We start from the raw sequence: 17,642 nt of genomic DNA on the forward strand, positions 1-17,642 counted from the left end.
GTGACAATGAAAGGAACAGAGAGGGTTAGGAAAACCAAGCAGTGCTGAGGGAATCAGGGCTGTGTTAGAAATCAATGTGCAGAAACGTAACAAAGCATCCAGGAAACAGCGTTCATTCAGATGACACACCTGTACTCTCCGAAAGTTTCATCCTTCATGGGCCGAGCTTCCGAGTCCATTGGGCCCTCCTCTTTATCTTTCACTGAGAATGTGACAGATTTCATTATAGTCAGATTTTAATCTGGCTTCTATCTAAAGCCACTGTAAGTCTCAGATCTCAACAGTGAAGTTTTATTAAAAAGCAAGATAACATCAAGGCTGCTTAGGTGGAGCAAAAAAGCTGGACTATCTGTAGATAGCATCAGTTTATCTGTATTATAGTTTTAAGTTCTCACTGAGTTTCTAAAAATATAAGAGCCAATTAGAATGGCGGTAGTTATCATCAGCTTTATTATTTGGTTTGTCTTCACTTCTCTCTCATGTGAAAATTGCTAAAAGTCTGGGGGGGTTTTTCAGTCAGACGTGGATCATTATTTTACGTTTTTTGTCTTTTTCAGAAAGAGCCAGAGATTATTCCTTACTGTCAAAGCAAGGAAGTGTAAGCTTAGAGGTCTGTCTCATGTTTGGCATGACAGCTGCATGACAAAGCAGGTTAAGTGAAATGGGACAGATATTTACAGTTCAGATCAGAAAGTTAATCAAACTGTTTGGGATTGATTTAAAAGAACACGTAATATTCTCCCCAGTCAATATAATATATTTACTGTGGTGCAGTAAGCCAGTAAGCGTTTCGCTTCTTTTTCTACAGCAGCGTCGGACAGCTTTATGGCTCCAGACTGGCCAGCATTGCCCACACAAAACTTGCTGCTCATCAAGCTTCAGTTTAATAGCTCCTAATATTAAACAGTTATTAGGGTAGGTCACACTGACCTGAGTACTTTCCCCCTTTACTCCTCTTAATGAAGCAGAGGATGAGCAGGATCAGCAACAACAGCCCAATGGCGCTCACAACGCCAATGAACCAGCCCTGTGTTGCAAAGCTTGGCTGCATCTCTGTTACTCCTTAAGAGAGGAAAAAAGAAGGTGGTAGAAAGAGGAGTTAGAGCTTTTTTGGTAACAGGAAGCAGGAATGAAATACACGGCAAATGGAAAGTATGAGACAGATAGGGAGACCAAGATAAAAGAAGGAGTAGAATCTAGAGCAAAGGAGACAGATCATTATGCATTCTGACAGGCTGGCATTTCACCAGGGAACCAAAGAATACAGCAAAATACAGCAAACAAACACAAGTAATGGATCATTTCATATGGCTAACCAAGCTCTCTTTTCACAAAAGTCTTTGAAAGCACTTCACAGGCAGAGAAAGAACTGCAAGACACTCTCTGTAGGATCAGGCTTTATATTTTTAGCTGCGGGAAACCCAGAGGAGAGAGCAGTAGGGATAAAAGGAAAGAGGATGAATGAAGGCTCATAGTACCTGTTCCTTCTGTCTCGATTCCAGTCTTGAAGAAGGTTGTGTTGTTGTAGATAAATTGGAAAGAATAATAGGAGCCAGGAGTCAGGCCCTGGATCTGGTAGAAAGACTGAGAGGAGTTCACCTTCTCTGTTGTCTTCCATTTATTGCCATCTGCAGAAGCACAACAAGAAACCTGTCTTTTTCTTTTCTTGTTCAGGATTGTGTAGCTACTCCCACAAGGTAATAATCCTTTTAAAAGGTTGAATGCAAAGATGCGTAACTTATGCACAGATTAGTGTGAATATTATACCGTTCTTGTTGCGGTATTGGATCTGGAAGCCAACATTCCTGCGTCTCTTTTCTGGTACCCAGCTAAAGTTCACTGCGTTTTCCCCCACAGACAGGCTGATGTTCATAGGAACTACTGTAATGCATTCAGACAAGTGCAAATCAAATTTTTGTTTAATTTAATAGCTTTTACATATTAAAAGACTGAATCGGCTTTATACCTCCATCCAGCATAGTGGCACCCTTCATCGTTGTTGGTACTCCATCCCCAGCAGCAGTCCGCCCCCTGAGGTAGAAACGGTAGTGGCTCTTATGGTCCAGGTTCTTCAGGGTGATGTGGGTGACTGTGGGGTCATCTATTGTCTCCACCTGCATGGGGCTGTCATCACTCTCTGTAACTGACCACAGCAGTGCCAAAAAACCAGTTAATCACTTTTTGGTTGTCAACACATGTATGGATAATGTATTGTTCATGGTGACAAGTAACTGACTGATAAGCTCATTAGGATGCTTTCCTTTTGACATTTTTAGCACTATTGATTTCACTGGAGATGCATTGCTCGTTTTTCCAATGTCTGATTGCAGCATAGAAGAACTTCCAACTTGAAGGATTTTACTCAATGTTCACTTTGCTGGCAAGGTTGAAATAGACACATGCTCACTCTGTTGGTACTGCAGCAGATATCCAATAAGCACTCCATTGGGCTGTCCAGGAGGTGTCCAGTGGAGGGTCATTTCTGTCTCTGATGGGCTGTCTAGGGTCAGGGTCAAGGGAGGACCAGGGACTAGCAAAAATACAAAAAATGCATGATGATAATGTACTTAGTAATATCTATCATCACATCACTCTATCATCACCCCTTGCTACCAGTCTCATTTCTTTTTTCTTCATGCATATAGTTCTCCCTCTCCCTTTGCCATGTTTCTTGACCTCTTATTTGTATCATCTGCAATAAAACATCTTTAACCACTTTGTCATCACTTCTCCCTTTTCTAGCTTTATTTCTAGCCTCTTTAACCCATTTATTCTCACCTCCCTCTGGAGTCTCAAAGGGCAGCGCCTCAGAGAAGGGTCCTTCTCCCTTTATGTTGTATACAGTCACCTTAAGGGTGTAGTTGGAGAACGGCCTCAGATCACTGATCACTTTCTTCTTCTCGTTGGGCTCCGTTTTCACCACCACAGTGCTTTCTAACTCTTGTGCCCTGCGGCCTCGGTGGTGGCTCCTATGCACTTTCCTGGTATAGTGGATCTGGCAAAAGAGGACATCACAAATGAGGATTTATTTTTTCATTTATATTTGGAAAATTACAGTTTATCTCAGTTGCTCAGGCACATTTCTTTGAACAGTTTTGAAGTCACTGAATCTGAAGATGAATCTCCCAAAACTCAGTTTGGCAGGATAACAAATTATAAACATCCTCTGTTCTTTCTTGTTCTTTCAGGCTGCTACTGTTACAAGTCACCACAGTGGATCATCCCCCTTTATCTCATCGTATCCTCACCACCCTCTTCATGTCCTTCTTCACCTCATCCTTGATGGTCTTCCTCTTTTTTTCCTGCCTGGCAGCTTTATTTAATAAATCCACTCCTTTCTCTGCACATGTCCTCACTATCTCAGTCTTTCCTCTCTAACTTTGTGTCCAAACCTGAGCCGTTGCTCTGATGTTCTCATTTCTAACCGTGTACGTCCTGATCGCTCCTAACCAAATTATTTTTGTTAGAAGGACAGTTTCCAAATCATCCATCACAGCAGGTCTCACTGCCATCTTGTAGACCTTCCTTTTCACACTTGCTGCTATCCTTGTGTCACAAATTACCCTGACACTCCACCCTGCCTGCACTCTCTTCTTCCCTCTCTCTGTGCTCTGTCCTTTGCTTTGGATGGTTGGCCTCAGGTATTGAAACATCTTCTCCTTGCTTCACCACCACACATCCTTATTCCTCTCTAACATTGTTGTAATCAATTCTCATACTCATGGCTTACGCCAACAGATTTGGACATTTATATGGAGTATTCTGCATGGATGATTTACATGCCAACATATTTTGGAGGCAAAAACTATCTGGATGATAGAAATGTGACCTATCTGGAACACAAGGACATATACAATAATTAAATCTCAAAACACACAAAGCTGGGATGAGACAATTGTTTAAGTGCTCTGAAACATTTGAAAGACCTAACAAAGAAAACGAAATGCTTTTCATGATGCTCTTCATCCTTTCGACAGGTTTAGCTCTCATTCATTAACTGAGCCCAAGCAAATGAAGAAAACTGTAACATTTATTGCATTTAATTACATTTATATTATGACTCTGTTGATGTTCTCATTTGGTTCTCTAAGACTTTAAAAGCAGGCATTTACTAGAACATGAATCAAAAAAAATACCAAAATAAAAGCAAAGTTAAGGAGTATTTCTAGAGTGTGAGATATATTTTGAGGGGGAGAAAGGGCTTTACAACCTTGAAACTACAAAGTACCCTGACGCCACTAAGCTACAATCTGTCTGCCTCCACTTTAAAACCACTCATGTATTATTCATGCATACGTCAGGCCAAACAACAGATGAGATACTAGGGCAGTACCTTGTATCCCAGCAGGTGTCCTCTGACCGTGTCTTTGTCTATAGGTGCCCAGGTCACTTTGATTGTAGTGCTGTTTATTATTTCAACACCCACATCCATCGGGGCCTCTAAAGGAACTGAGCGCCAATGACAGACAGGAAGGAGACGGGTTAGAATGCCAAGTAGAAGAAATCCCAGGAAAAGAAAAGTGTGCTGAAAAAGTAATAGTTTTTTTAAAAATATAGTACCATCTTCTCCTGAGTAGCCTATGACTGTGTCTGGCTCAGGTCCCCTCCCTATCTCATTGAAAGCCTGAACTTTAATCTCATACGCAGAGAAGTTCCCGACATTGTCAACACGGAATGGCGGCTCTGTTACATTTTTCTCGTGCCAGTCGGGCCCACCTCCCACTGCTTGTCTCCACTGCACACAGTACTTGAAGCCAGGTCCGTGGACCTCGGTTTTGTTCATTTTCTGTAAAGATGGGAGCAGCAGCCAAATAAGACCATTTCTCAAATATTATCAGTAACCGCTTTGACCAAATGGTGCATTCAGGTAAGAGATATACCTTCCAGCTGATGACCAGAGTGTTCGGTTCAATGGACTCGCTCTTGACATCTTTAGGGTTATTATCTGGAGCTGGGATTAGCAAACAAGATGGTTTAGTGTTGTTTGGGATTTACTGTGACAGTTCATAAACATATAGCTACAGATCCATGGCTTTTACCTTCAGCAAGTGTGTTGTATATTCCAGATGGTTTGCTAGGGTCGCTCTTGCCCACGTCATTGATGGCAATGATCCGGAAACGGTAGGACATGAAGGGCCACAGGGAGAGAACGGCACGTTCTTTGTTTCCGCTAACTCTGGCCAGCATTTTCCAGACGCTCTCATTCGAACGGTGGTCCTCAAACTCTACCACATACTCTACGACAAAAGTCAAGGAATGATGGAGAAAGGACATTATCCCAAGGAAGTAATGGAAACATAACTAAACACTCAACACTCATAAAGCTGCATTTGTGTCTGCCTTTGTCCCGTCTTTCTCGACTCACCCCGAACCGACCATGGCAGATGGTTGCCCCTCCCCTGAACCTGGTTCTGCCAGAGGTTTCTTCCTGCTAAAAGGGGAGTTTTTCCTCCCCACTGTTGCCATACAGCTTGCTCATAGGGTGTCACCTGATTGTTGGGGTTTTCTCTGTTTTCTTTCTATTATTGTAGAGTCTTTACCTTACAATATAAGCACCTTGAGGCAACTGTTGTTGTGATTTGGTGCTACATAAATACAACTGAACTGGATTTATTGTATAGCTATAAGGATAGCTAGCTTTTCTAAGCGATTTGAGCACTCAAACCGTGTGCGTGTCTGTATTTTTGTTATTGTTGTAGAGACAATCTGTTTACAGGTTGTCATGTTATGTGTCCTGCCCACCCCAAAAGGATGCCACGCTTGCCTAAATCAAACATTGTGTTTCTAGCAGTAAAAACATATCTAATATGGCAGATCTCCAGCTGTGTGCTTCATGTGAGAAAGAGCAACTGTGGACAATGTCCTGACCTAATTCTTCCATTTTCCCTATTTCTATGTCTAATCCAATACTCTGAAGTAGGAGAAAGACAGCTGTGTCTGTGCATGTCTGTATGATTGTGTTGTGGGGGTTTTGCAGTCATGAGGATGTGTCCTCCTTGTGGTGACAGAGATAGGCTTAATATGTAGTTTTTAAGGTTAGGTGAAGTATAAGGTTTTGTACATGTCAGTGCTTAAAAGTGTGCAACTATATGTGTTTGTACTACACCTGTCACTGGGCCATTGTGGTCATCTCCAGGAGTCCAGCTGAGGGTGACAGTACGATCCTTAGGATCAGAGATCTGTAGGAGGATGGGAGGGTCTGGACGATCTGATAGGGGACATCAGTATTATCACTAGCATGACTACCTATGCACTACATGCACAATAAAGGTTTTAAATGAGTTTGTTTTTTGTGGGGGTGGAGTTTATAACTACAGAATGATTTTAGGCCTGTTGTTTACAGGGTTTGGACATTTGTCGGTTTGTGGTCATATGTGGTCAGTGGTCTTACCCCATAAGGTGAGGGTACCCCTGGCTTCTGCTACATCCAGTTTTGTGATGATCTCACAGGTGTACACTCCCTCATCATCTGGCTGCACATTAGTTATTTTGAGATCCGGTCCTTCCATTGTATACCTGAGGAAATACAGTCATCGTCATCATGAATTACAATTTATTATCACCATCCTTCCCCACTAACTCTTTATTCCCCACCCCAATAAACAAATGGCTCACAAGCATAATCATCCTTTCATGATTTCCAAAATGATCCTCTTTATTTTCAGATATAAAAATGTCTCACTTTTCATCACTGTTGGAATCAGCCAGCTTCTGGTTGTTCTTTCTCCACTGAATGAAAGGAGGGTCGAGTCTGGGGTCGACGAGGCCCAGGCAGGTGAAAATGGCTCTCTCTCCAGCCCGGACCTTCAGAGCCTGTGGGGGTGACAGTATCACGGTCCTATCTGCAGAAGAAAGCAAACAATACAATGCTGAGACAAGCTGCAGGAGGTACAAGTAATAAATAAAGTTGCCAAGAGTTACTATGTCTCTAAGCATGTGAGTGTGACTGACTGAATATTTCCAGCTCAACACTGATTGACAAATTGGAATTTGGCACAGTGCAGGTGTAGATCCCGTCATCGCTGTGGGTGACGTTAGCGATCTCGAGCCACCCATTGCTGAGAGGGTTAACTCTGCGATCTGCTAGAAGGAAGGAGCTGCCGTTGTTTCTTTCCCTGTGAAACACACACACACACACACACACACAGACACACACACTCATCAATTTAAAAACCAACACACACATCAGAAATTTGGCGAGTGATTTTTTAAAAAAAAGGGTTTTCAGCAACTGCAGCGGCTGATAAATTTAATAACTTAAAAGCCACTTTTCCTGTTTTACTACAATGAGCAAAGCCTGATTGGATATTTGCCACACTGACAGAATTCACAGTCACAGCCCAGATGTAACAACACTTAGCTGTTAATTTATGCACATGAAGACCTACCCACGCAATAATATCACCTTTTTAGAATGTATTAATAGGAAAATCTGCCAGCAAACGATGGAATATGCAATACCGCCTCACCATATCACTTTTGGTTTAGGAGAGCCAAAGGTCTCACACTCCAGTAAAGCCTTCTGGCCCTCTGTATACGCATATGTATTCCCATCATCGGTAAGGATCTGGGGAGGCAGCTCTGAAACATCCCACAAAGACAAATGAGATACACAGAGAACAAACTCAAAATGCAGTTAAACAAACAGCACGTAACGACTAGCACTCACCAATGACATAAACATTGGTGTTTGTGAGGATGGTTCCATGTTTATTGGAGGCCCGACACTGATAGATGGCAGTATCTCCAAAGTTCACATCCTCTAGGATCAGAGATCCGCTTGCTGTCAGAGTACGCCTAGGGTCCTTATCAACTCCTGTTAAAGAGTACATGCTGTCAGTACATCTTAAGTGCCAGGAGATGGTGGTGGCGCATGTTAAGGTGTGTGCACTGACCTGAGATGGGGACCCCGTTGATGGTCCAGCTGATGATAGGAGAGGGAATGCCATCTGCCTGACAGTCTAATCTGACTGTCTCACCTGGGGCATATAGCTGACTGACTGGCTCCTTGATCCAATAAGGTGCAGCTGCAAGTGACAGGATATATCAGTACAAGCAAAATACTATAAGACTGAGTTTCTACTACCTTGTAGGTATCAACAAAAGCACAAAAAAATGAAGCAAGTGACCACAACACTGCTCTTTGTCAAAATTGTTGATTGAAAAAAGGTCATGGAGGGAGCTTCACAACACACTTTTTATATATAAAACCCTATGACATCACAAAGAGGACATACACTTACGCAAAATCACACACTGCATGAATATATCTTAAAATCACAAGTTTTTACAACTTAGAGAAGCCAAAGACTTCTTCAAATCCTGCTTCAAACATATGGTTTAAAATAATTAAATACACCATTTTAGTATGTAATGGTTCAAGGTAATAGGGCAACGCTCAGGACCACATGAATTAGGAAAAAGCTTTAGTTTCCATCTCCAGACTTTTCAAGCAATATACCAGTCATGTTTTAGCTCTTTAAAACATTAATTTTTAATATGGTAAATGGCCTGTATTTGTATAGCGTTTTACTAGTCCCTAAGGACCCCAAAGCGCTTTACACCTTCCGATTACAAGGCGAACTCCCAACTCTTGAGCCACGAGCCCCTTAATATCCATTATATGACTTCACAATGACACAAAAAGATTAATACACTAAACTAAATTTCCATATTCCCAATGCTGACATCAGCATAAAACCTGGATGTTTTAGCCCTTCGGGGACAGTTGCACACTCTGAGTGCCCTTGTTTATTATTAATTCTGGTTTGGGCGATTGTTTTTTTGAGTTTTTTAGTTAATTACATTGATGCTTTCAGTTTTTGAATTTCTTGTGCAAAGTGTATGTGTTTTGTTGTGTGTTATCGTTTCCTGTTTGTATTCTGTAACATTTTTTCTCTGCAGCTTGTGTTAGTCTCATTTTCTCCATTAATTTCAGTTGTCCTCTCAAATTCTAAAAATTCCTCCTTGGAAAGCATGAAAAGTGAATCCTCCACTCTAAACCGTAAAGAGACTAAACAGTTCAAAAGCCGTAATCTCTGGCAGCATGGGTGTACATAACTATAATTAGCACATCTGTGAAGGTACCATCAATGCCCGGCGATGTAAAAAGTTTTGTGTGACATATGCTGCCACCCAAACAACATCCTCCCCAGAGAAAGCATTCGGCGATATAAGGCCAAACCACATAACAACAGTCTCTGTGTCATGTCTGCAGTCTGGACCTGGCACGCATTGCAAACATTTGGCGCATCATTAATTAGTCAGGAGTTGGAAAACATTTTTGTAATTTGCTCAGACTAATTGGTCTCCTCAGTGCCCAAGAGTTTACAGAGTGTTGTTAAAAGAGGAGGCGATATAGCATAGTGGTAAACTTTTTTGAAACATAAAAAAGCACATTTGTGCAAGCAGCTGTGTTACATTTTTATAGAATTTTTTTTTTAAAATGAGGTTGCACTTTAAAATGAGCCCATTAGTTTCAACATGGAAGTTTACAAAGCAGAGCTATTCTTATGAAAGACACTGGGGAGCTGAGGAAATGGCAGGATCTGGTGTTTCTGCAGTTTGCTTGTGTAGTGTGAACCACAAGGTGTCTCTGCTTCTGTGGCATCTCTTGTGACTGATGTTATTTTTAACAGGCTCTCACTAACAACCCAAATTTATGGCAGTTCCAAAAAAAAGTTAGTGAGGGAGGTTTCTGTCTATGCAGCTACCCACAGAAACCCCGAAAACATTCTAATGGTCAGCAAACCACATCATATATATTGAGATTAAAATATCAACCTAGAAATATGTAATGGGAAATAATAGCATGCTGTGTGTTTTTTCACTATCTCTCAAGATATATATATGTGTGTATGTGTGTGTGAGGGAATGAGAGTGTAATAGAGAAACGCAAGAGATATACCTTCCACAGTCAACATGTAAATGTGTTTGGTGTTTCCTTGGGAGTTCTCAGCTATACACTGGTATTCGCCCCCGTCACTTTCCGAGATATTAGTGAAGCGCAAGCGGCGGTCAAACATATCTTTGGTGGTCCGAGTTTCTGACAGCTCGCCATCCCTCCTCATCCAGGACACTTCTGGAGTTGGACTAGAAAGGACGACATGTATGGAGGGATTAAAGAGAAGAGAGAAAAACAATGAGAGGAAGTGGACATAGAGTAAAGCAAGCAGGAGAGAGAGAAATGCCGGAAGGAATGATAAGGACCATTAAGACAAGATGGCAGCAGGAAGCAGAGTTGGCAGGAAGAAGCGAAAGACATAATGGAATAATGCGTAGGGTGGGGTGGATGGATGAGAGACAGGTAAGATTGAAGGCTTAAGTTTTCCAATTAAAGGGGTTGGAAGCGCACACACATGTGCATGCTGAGACACTCACAGGCCTTCGACGATGCACTCCAGCTCTAGTGTCTGTCCCCTCAGGGCATGGTACGTGCTGTGATGTCCAGTAGGTCTCATCATTTGGGGCCTTCTGTTCCGCAGTACCGAGTTGGCTGGACAAAGAGAGGAGGAACCACAAAGACAAAGAAACACTCATACATATGCACGGGTCATTTTTTTAGATTGCTCTGCTGCTGACACAGCAACCACTTTAAAGACTCTGAAGAACACAAGTAGAGATGCAGGGTGTGGATTCATGTTGATAGACTTTAGCTTTCTAACAAAACGTCATCATCTAGACTCTCTACACACACAGAGGTCTCATGTTAACATGTGCTCATCTTTCTGACCTCTAGTTGGGTCGCACTTGCTGGCAGCCACATCACAGTGTGAGCTGAATCTCATTATAATATGGGCTGAGCAGAGGAAGACCCCCTGCTGGCTCAGTGGGACCTACTGGATTTGGTCACTGCTTCGGTGAGCACAACATGCCACCACATGGTGATGTGTAGTTTAATTATGTGGCCTCAGCTAATATACTGCATATGGCATTTAAATGTAGCATTTATGTCCTTAAGAATGAAAGAAGTTAGATTTTAAGAGGTGTATGAATGTAAACTGGTTATTTATCAAAACAGCTCCATAACTGAATGACTTTTACAACCATGATACGCGCTTGGAGAATAATTTAAACTCCTGTTTAAAGTTCTGAGTGCATCAATAGTTGTAGGATTCAAGGAACGCTGGTACAGATAAGCCAGATTTCCAGACATTAGGCCAGACTGACTGGGATCCTCTGATTTATTTTCTATCTAGCACCACAATGAGACTCACATTTACTGTTCTGAAAGACATGTTTCAACCACAGAGAAGCCATCGAATCGATTACCTGATGATCAATTGTTGTTTTGTTGTTTCTGATCCTGTTTTACACACAATCAGAAAATCACCAGTGTAAACTAAATTGCCTTGAATTTTCTTATTCCTTAAGACCTTGACATTTTATTTTAGTTTAAATTTTGAATAAAGCTGTTGTTAACTGGAACCCACCCTTAACTCAGGTTAGATCAGCTTAATCTGAGTCAGATGAGTTTAGATAATCTTCAACAAAACTCACATTGGGTGACTTTCAGAGAGGTGGGCTCTTTTGCCAGAATCGTGCGTGTTGCCAGGTACTGGACATTGCACGTGTAGTCATCCCTGCTGTCCGAACTTTCCAGATTGGCAAAGTACAGATTGCCGTCCTTCCCCACCATCACCCGCTTACTAAGCTCGATATGACGTAACCCTGAAAGAAGTAAAAGAAGGAGTGAGAAAAATGTTGACAAAATGATTGAAACTGCTTAAAAGAATTGGAAAAAATTACAATAACAGAGGAGCTTATTAACAGCAGGAGATACAGATGCAACAGGATGAGAGGAACTGAAAAATGTAGATCCTGCATGGATTGTAAAAAAGCACTAAAGGAAAAATGTTGCAGAAATGTTGATGTCTTGATGCAGAAATAAATTGCTAACTTGCTTTCTCTGAAGTGGTAAATGCACAACAAAATCTTGGAGACAGGAAGCATGTAATGGAAGCAGAGAGATGGACAGATAATGTACTCACTTAAGTCCATCCAGTGAATGATAGGCTCCATAGAACTATGTGGGGGGTTACACTTCAGAATAAAACTTTTTCCCTCGTCAGCCGTCTCATCAACCTTTTTATCTTTCTGCTGGGAGGGGGGAACTTAAAGGGAGGCAAGACAGAAAAAAGGTCTTAGTAAACACGTAGGTGATGGACGAGCTCATATAGATGTTCAACGAGACAATCTTACACAAGTCATCGTGAACAACGAATACAGTGCAGGTCAGTCGCACTCCAAAGGCAAACTCAGCTTTACTGTACACGTGTAAAACAATATTATATTCTAGGAAATACTGTCATTTTATATGAGCTGGTGTTGATCATAAAGAGCTGGTCCTAGTGATAAAGTTCTCACAGGCTCAGGCTTAGAAGGATCATTTGAATATATGAATTTATCTTCATGTCAACGTGTAATTTCTGACGTTGTCAACTTGCAACAACAACAAATATAAACATTATTTTACTATATTTGATTATTTATAAGTGCTATGTATCCCAGGCATATGATATTGCTGCAGGTAAGAAGATGAGTTATGCTTCATTCTTGTGAGGTGAGTTTTGTGCAGCGTGTTTCAGGCTGTAGTGTCCGTAGTAGTAAATGACACGCTGTTCATCGTTTGGCTTATATGCAAAACATTGATATGCATAAATTAGAAACATTTTTGTTTTGGAAGTTGTACTCAGTTATATGTCAGATGCATTCTTTTAATTATAAAAAATACTTGGTTTTTTAAAAATACATCATATTAAAAACACAAATAAACTGATATGTAGTAAACTTTCTCTTATTAGCGTGTCCTTGTTTTTAATGAAATTTTACACATTTGATGTGAAACATGACCAACTTTTCCATTATCCCAGGACAATGTGCTCCTTATCTGTGTGTGAAAATAGAGACATTTTCCAAATTGGTAAAAACAAAACAAGTTTACAGGTGGAAGTAGTTGGTGATTGTAAAAATCATTCTGTGATGGCTCTAAAAGGAAAAAAATTGGTTCCCTTCAAAGCTGTGTATCTTTTCTTATTAATCATGAATGCATAGCAAAATTTTACATCCTATTTCAAATCATGACACAGCTACAGAAATAATAATTAAAACTAATGTTTAACAGACAAACTATAGCAGTGTCTGTGGATGAGCCAAGCAGATTAAGAGTTCTGAAATTTAAAGGAAAGTAATTCTAAAGATTTTGTGAGAAGAATCTCTGGAAAGGAGTGTTGCAAAAGAGCTCGTGGTGTTTTGATCACTGCCTGTTGCCTATTTTCCAGCTGCTCGAATAAGCAGAAAACATCCTGCTCATTGTCAACACTGTCAGCTGAGAGCTGGCTATGAAGCAGTCCAGTAATCTGTCCGGCATGTTTATTAAGACAAATTTCACTTCTTTCCTTCCCCCACAAACATTCTTTTTTTACTCTGTGAACTTTAAGGTCACGTCTCACATCCACAGACAGGCCTAAAAAACTAAGCTGCTGGGCAGATTCTCACACAAGACCACATATGTAGTCGACCTGATAAAACGCCCTTGGTTATTTCAGTATGTGGGTAACATAGCATGCAAATTGAGACTAAGGACTTCTTAGCACAAGAGTTGCATTAATAACAGCAAAGGGAGATTCTCTATTGTCAGAAACATTTCTAAAAACAGGCCTATTGGGTATAACACGTGGAGAGCGTATTGTTGGGCTTCAATAAGTTGTCTTGTTTATTGGGATTATGGATATCTCAACTGTTGTGCCTACATGCTTACAACCATTTTCTTCCACTTATTCACTTCTTGGTCATTGGGCATTAGAGTCTATCCTAGCTGCCATCAAGTGAGAGGTGGGGTGCGCCTGGAACAGGTAGGCGGTCTGTTGGAGGGCTAACACAGACAGACAATAATAATAATAATAATAATGGATTGCATTTATATAGCGCTTTTCAGGACCCCTCAAAGAACTTTACAATTCCACTATTCATTTACTCTCCCATTCACACACTGGTGGAGGCAGCTACAGTTGTAGCCACAGCTGCCCTGGGGCAGACTGACAGAGGCGAGGCTGCCATATTGCGCCATCGGCCCCTCTGGCCATCACCAGTAGGCGGTAGGTGAAGTGTCTTGCCCAAGGACACAACGACCGAGACTGTCCGAGTCGGGGCTCGAACCGGCAACCTTCCGATTACAAGATGAACACCCAACTCTTGAGCCACGATCGCCCCACAGACAACCATTCACACTCACACTATGAGCAATTTAGAATTACCAATCACCAAACCATACATGACTGTGGGAGGAGTCTGTAAGACAACAGTGCGAACCACCATGCCACTGTAGTGCTGTGTGTACATGCATTTAATTAGTCTTCACATAACTATAATTTGTCTGTGCTAAAACAGAAACAGAACCACTGTTTGTTTTATTTTTGTCTTGTAGAAGACTTCATTTGTGAGTGATACATGTTTGCTTTCCCTCCTCCCATCCGTTGATAACCTCACAGGAGCTACTGAAGAGTGCTTCTTCACATGACATCAACTCAAGAGCGTTTCTGGGGAAACCGTTGTCAGGGAAACTGTGGAGGGATGAGGTCGTCCAGGAGAGAGCCAGTCACTCAGGTAGATGGATGTGCAGAGGTACTCTTTACTTTTGCTCAGGGGTCCCCATGTATGTGTGTGGATGATTGTGTATATGATTATCACATTATTGCGTCTAATTATGTTCCAGGTGGCAATACTCTTAGCTCTCAGTGTGAGCCCCATCTGCTAACAGATGAGCACCGTATAAAGCAGGAAAAGCACTGTCTCCATTCACAGCTTTTTAAATCAACCATATATAAATCAACAAATACCGCAGCTTGCTTCAAAACTGAACCTTGAAGGCATTTATAGGAGAGCTAACAGGAAATGACATTTAAGAGATTTGTAATTCCTCTGGTGTGATGCAGTTTGCTCTTTAGCATAGAGATGTTTTATATCTTTGATAGTATTTCAATGATGTTGTTCTTGCCTCGAGGGCAAGGACAAACAATTACAAATTGGGGCAAATATTTCACGGCTATATCTTTCAACAAGCGGTCGGTGGTTCACGAGTCGTCGACGTGCTCTTACCATCCGTGTTCAGTATGGCCTCGTTAGACACAGCTGTCCCCAGCTCATTGGATGCGTAGCAAACGTATTTGCCTTTGTACTTGTTCAGTGTGTCCATGGTGTTGCTAAGTGTGTAGAATGCGAATGAGCCAGAGCTTTCAGAGACCTTCAGCTCCGGGTCACTGCCTGGGTCAAAGTCTTCCCCGTCCTTTGCCCATCGGAAGCTAAAACAAAAAACAGAAGAGCCTGAATGATTCTTCTTTCAAATATTCTGTCCCTTTGATGACACAAAATGACACAAATAGGGTGTCCTTACATGTTGCTTAATTTAAGGGCACAAATGAATAGCTGCTAAATTTACACAAGATGCCCCAGTCAGACTTAGAACTCGTGCTATAATTGTGATATTCATCTTTTCCTTGGCAATCGGAGCACTTTTCCACTTCAGAGCAGCTAAGACACTTTGAAAATATTGCTCGAGGGCTTAATGACATTTATCCCCAAATGGAACAAGAAATCTGACTAGGAGAAGCTGTGCTCTCATGTAATGCTAATATGTAGATGTCAGCTGAACAAGGAGACGGAAGGTCACCGTTCCAGATAACCAATAGTTGGTCTCCCCTGTGAATAATATAGCATTGTCATTCTTAATCAAACCATGATCTTTATGTTTGTGTGTGTGCGTGTGCGCGCGTGTTGACTAACATGGGTGAAGGGTTGCCAGAGGCTTCACAGTTCATGACGAAGTCTTCAGTGCTAAATACGGTGACAGACTCCGGCTGTGTTTTGATCACTGGAGGCCTCTTGACTGCATACATCAAAAGTCATAGTTAGTCGAGTCACAACACAGACATGTAAATGCACACACCCCAAACTGACTTGCAGGCTTTGCTTTGTTAAATTCACATGATGAGTGTCCATGATGCATGCTGCTATATCTCTAGCTTTAACACACAGATTGCATAAGACGCATCTCAGACTCATAGCAAATAGCACAGAATAACCAGAGACACCACTTATTTCCATATTTTAACAGCTGCAGATAACTATATAGTCAATATCTCTTAAAAAGAGTCCCCTGAGATGGAGATGAAATGTAGGCCAAGGGAAAGAGTAAGAGCAAGAGAGCAGGAGGAATAAATGGGTTGAGATGAGAGAAAATTGATACAGCATAATGTAAGAGGAAGAGTTCATATAAAAGAGGTATATAGCACAGTGTCCCCTGTGAGACTGAGACAGAAAGAGGGAGGAAAAAGTGGGCTTGGAAATGAAGCAGGGATTTTTTAAAGAGCAAATGAACAGGTTTCCCTTTCTTTATCATCGCTGTGCACAGCAGCCATAAAGCACATGCAGCATTTACATATGCACAAAAAAACAACTTGCTGGGCACAACACCAACATGTCTTTTACATGTGTTATAAACCACAGTACTGTGTTATATAGTTCTTGAAATCAATCCAAATTTAAATGTTTTTCTCATATCATATCTTCAGGAACTATTTACACTGTTCTTCTTTGCTGTGGAACAGAAGCCACAGCTTGATACTTGTGAGTAGAGTCTTTAATTTGACTTTAAAGGAAAGAGACAGCGCTGCAGCCAGAGATAAATTTATATTATGTAGGTAAATGGGTAAAGGAAGGCACAGGACAGAGGGGGGGCGCGGTAGATGAGAAAAAGGCGATGAAGATGGAGAGCTAAGCAGACAGCGGAGATAGATGAACGTGCAGCAAAGAGAGAGCACATGCAGTGCGGCAGAAAAACTGAGCAAAAAGACGCAGAGACAGAGAGGGAACAAAACAAACAAGGGGCAAGTTTGCAGAGATTTGGAAAGAGACGGATAGGGAGACTGCAGAAATTTAATGAAAGGATTCCCAGTGATGCAGGGAAATAAGCCCATTTCCTCAGCTGATCAAATTGAAGTTTGGGCTGCGGGCGTTGCTCCATTATTGGCAGAAGAGGAGGAGAGGAGCTGGTGCTTAGTGCTTTAACTCCTCTTTATTTCCTCGCGTCTTTGATCTGACAGCCCTGCTGCCTCCTAACCGACAGCAGCTCTTCAAACTTCCTCCTCCCTTCTCCTGCAGGAATTCCACCTACCGGGAGCCAATGAGGCTAAACACATATACACACCCAAACCTACACGCAGGTGCTTGTTGAAAATAAAACACACACGTCCTCACATGCGATCACAAACGCAGGATAAAACACAGACACTAGCAGCATAACACTGAAAGGGCACACAGATGCCAGGACTCATTTAAGTTCAGCACTGAAGTATATTTTGTTTGATGCGTGTTGGATGGAAAACAAAAACATGCTAATAAATTAAATGTACGGTTAAAGTGTTTGCAGTAAACATTGCCAGCATCCACATTAAGACATCAATAAACGTAAAAGCACTTACGATCTCTTATGCGGTCTGTTAGTCCACAGTGGTGGGCAGAGTCAAGGAAATGAAGGAAAATATTTTAATGATAGATAGATAGATAGATAGATAGATAGATAGATAGATAGATAGATAGATAGATAGATAGATAGATAGATAGATAGATAGATAGATAGATAGATA

At 41.4% G+C, this 17,642-nt stretch overlaps 1 protein-coding gene across 5 annotated transcripts in view; it reads right to left on the reverse strand.

Annotated features, from left to right (window-relative positions):
* Positions 1-17,642, reverse strand: part of l1cama (L1 cell adhesion molecule, paralog a) — a 42,479-nt gene that overhangs the window by 2,278 nt on the left and 22,559 nt on the right. For 3 of the 5 annotated variants that reach the window (XM_042227816.1, XM_005914786.2, XM_005914785.3), the window contains exons 3-27: positions 17,478-17,492; positions 15,781-15,883; positions 15,097-15,299; positions 11,991-12,113; positions 11,500-11,670; positions 10,381-10,495; positions 9,908-10,092; positions 7,896-8,027; positions 7,670-7,816; positions 7,470-7,581; positions 6,952-7,115; positions 6,683-6,842; positions 6,392-6,516; positions 6,107-6,208; positions 5,040-5,237; positions 4,881-4,951; positions 4,561-4,786; positions 4,334-4,449; positions 2,779-2,995; positions 2,408-2,530; positions 1,967-2,143; positions 1,768-1,881; positions 1,479-1,628; positions 931-1,062; positions 130-202 (exon numbers count right to left, since the gene is read on the reverse strand). In XM_042227816.1, the coding sequence (XP_042083750.1) occupies positions 130-202; positions 931-1,062; positions 1,479-1,628; positions 1,768-1,881; positions 1,967-2,143; positions 2,408-2,530; positions 2,779-2,995; positions 4,334-4,449; positions 4,561-4,786; positions 4,881-4,951; positions 5,040-5,237; positions 6,107-6,208; positions 6,392-6,516; positions 6,683-6,842; positions 6,952-7,115; positions 7,470-7,581; positions 7,670-7,816; positions 7,896-8,027; positions 9,908-10,092; positions 10,381-10,495; positions 11,500-11,670; positions 11,991-12,113; positions 15,097-15,299; positions 15,781-15,883; positions 17,478-17,492 (3,454 nt within the window). The remainder of the gene's footprint in view (positions 1-129; positions 203-930; positions 1,063-1,478; positions 1,629-1,767; positions 1,882-1,966; positions 2,144-2,407; positions 2,531-2,778; positions 2,996-4,333; positions 4,450-4,560; positions 4,787-4,880; positions 4,952-5,039; positions 5,238-6,106; positions 6,209-6,391; positions 6,517-6,682; positions 6,843-6,951; positions 7,116-7,469; positions 7,582-7,669; positions 7,817-7,895; positions 8,028-9,907; positions 10,093-10,380; positions 10,496-11,499; positions 11,671-11,990; positions 12,114-15,096; positions 15,300-15,780; positions 15,884-17,477; positions 17,493-17,642) is intronic. The other 2 variants (XM_042227820.1, XM_042227824.1) reach the window with 2 other exon arrangements.

This window comes from Haplochromis burtoni, unplaced genomic scaffold (genome assembly GCF_018398535.1).
Source record: "Haplochromis burtoni strain Fernald_Lab_line unplaced genomic scaffold, NCSU_Asbu1 Contig_9, whole genome shotgun sequence".
Taxonomy (NCBI): domain Eukaryota; kingdom Metazoa; phylum Chordata; class Actinopteri; order Cichliformes; family Cichlidae; genus Haplochromis; species Haplochromis burtoni.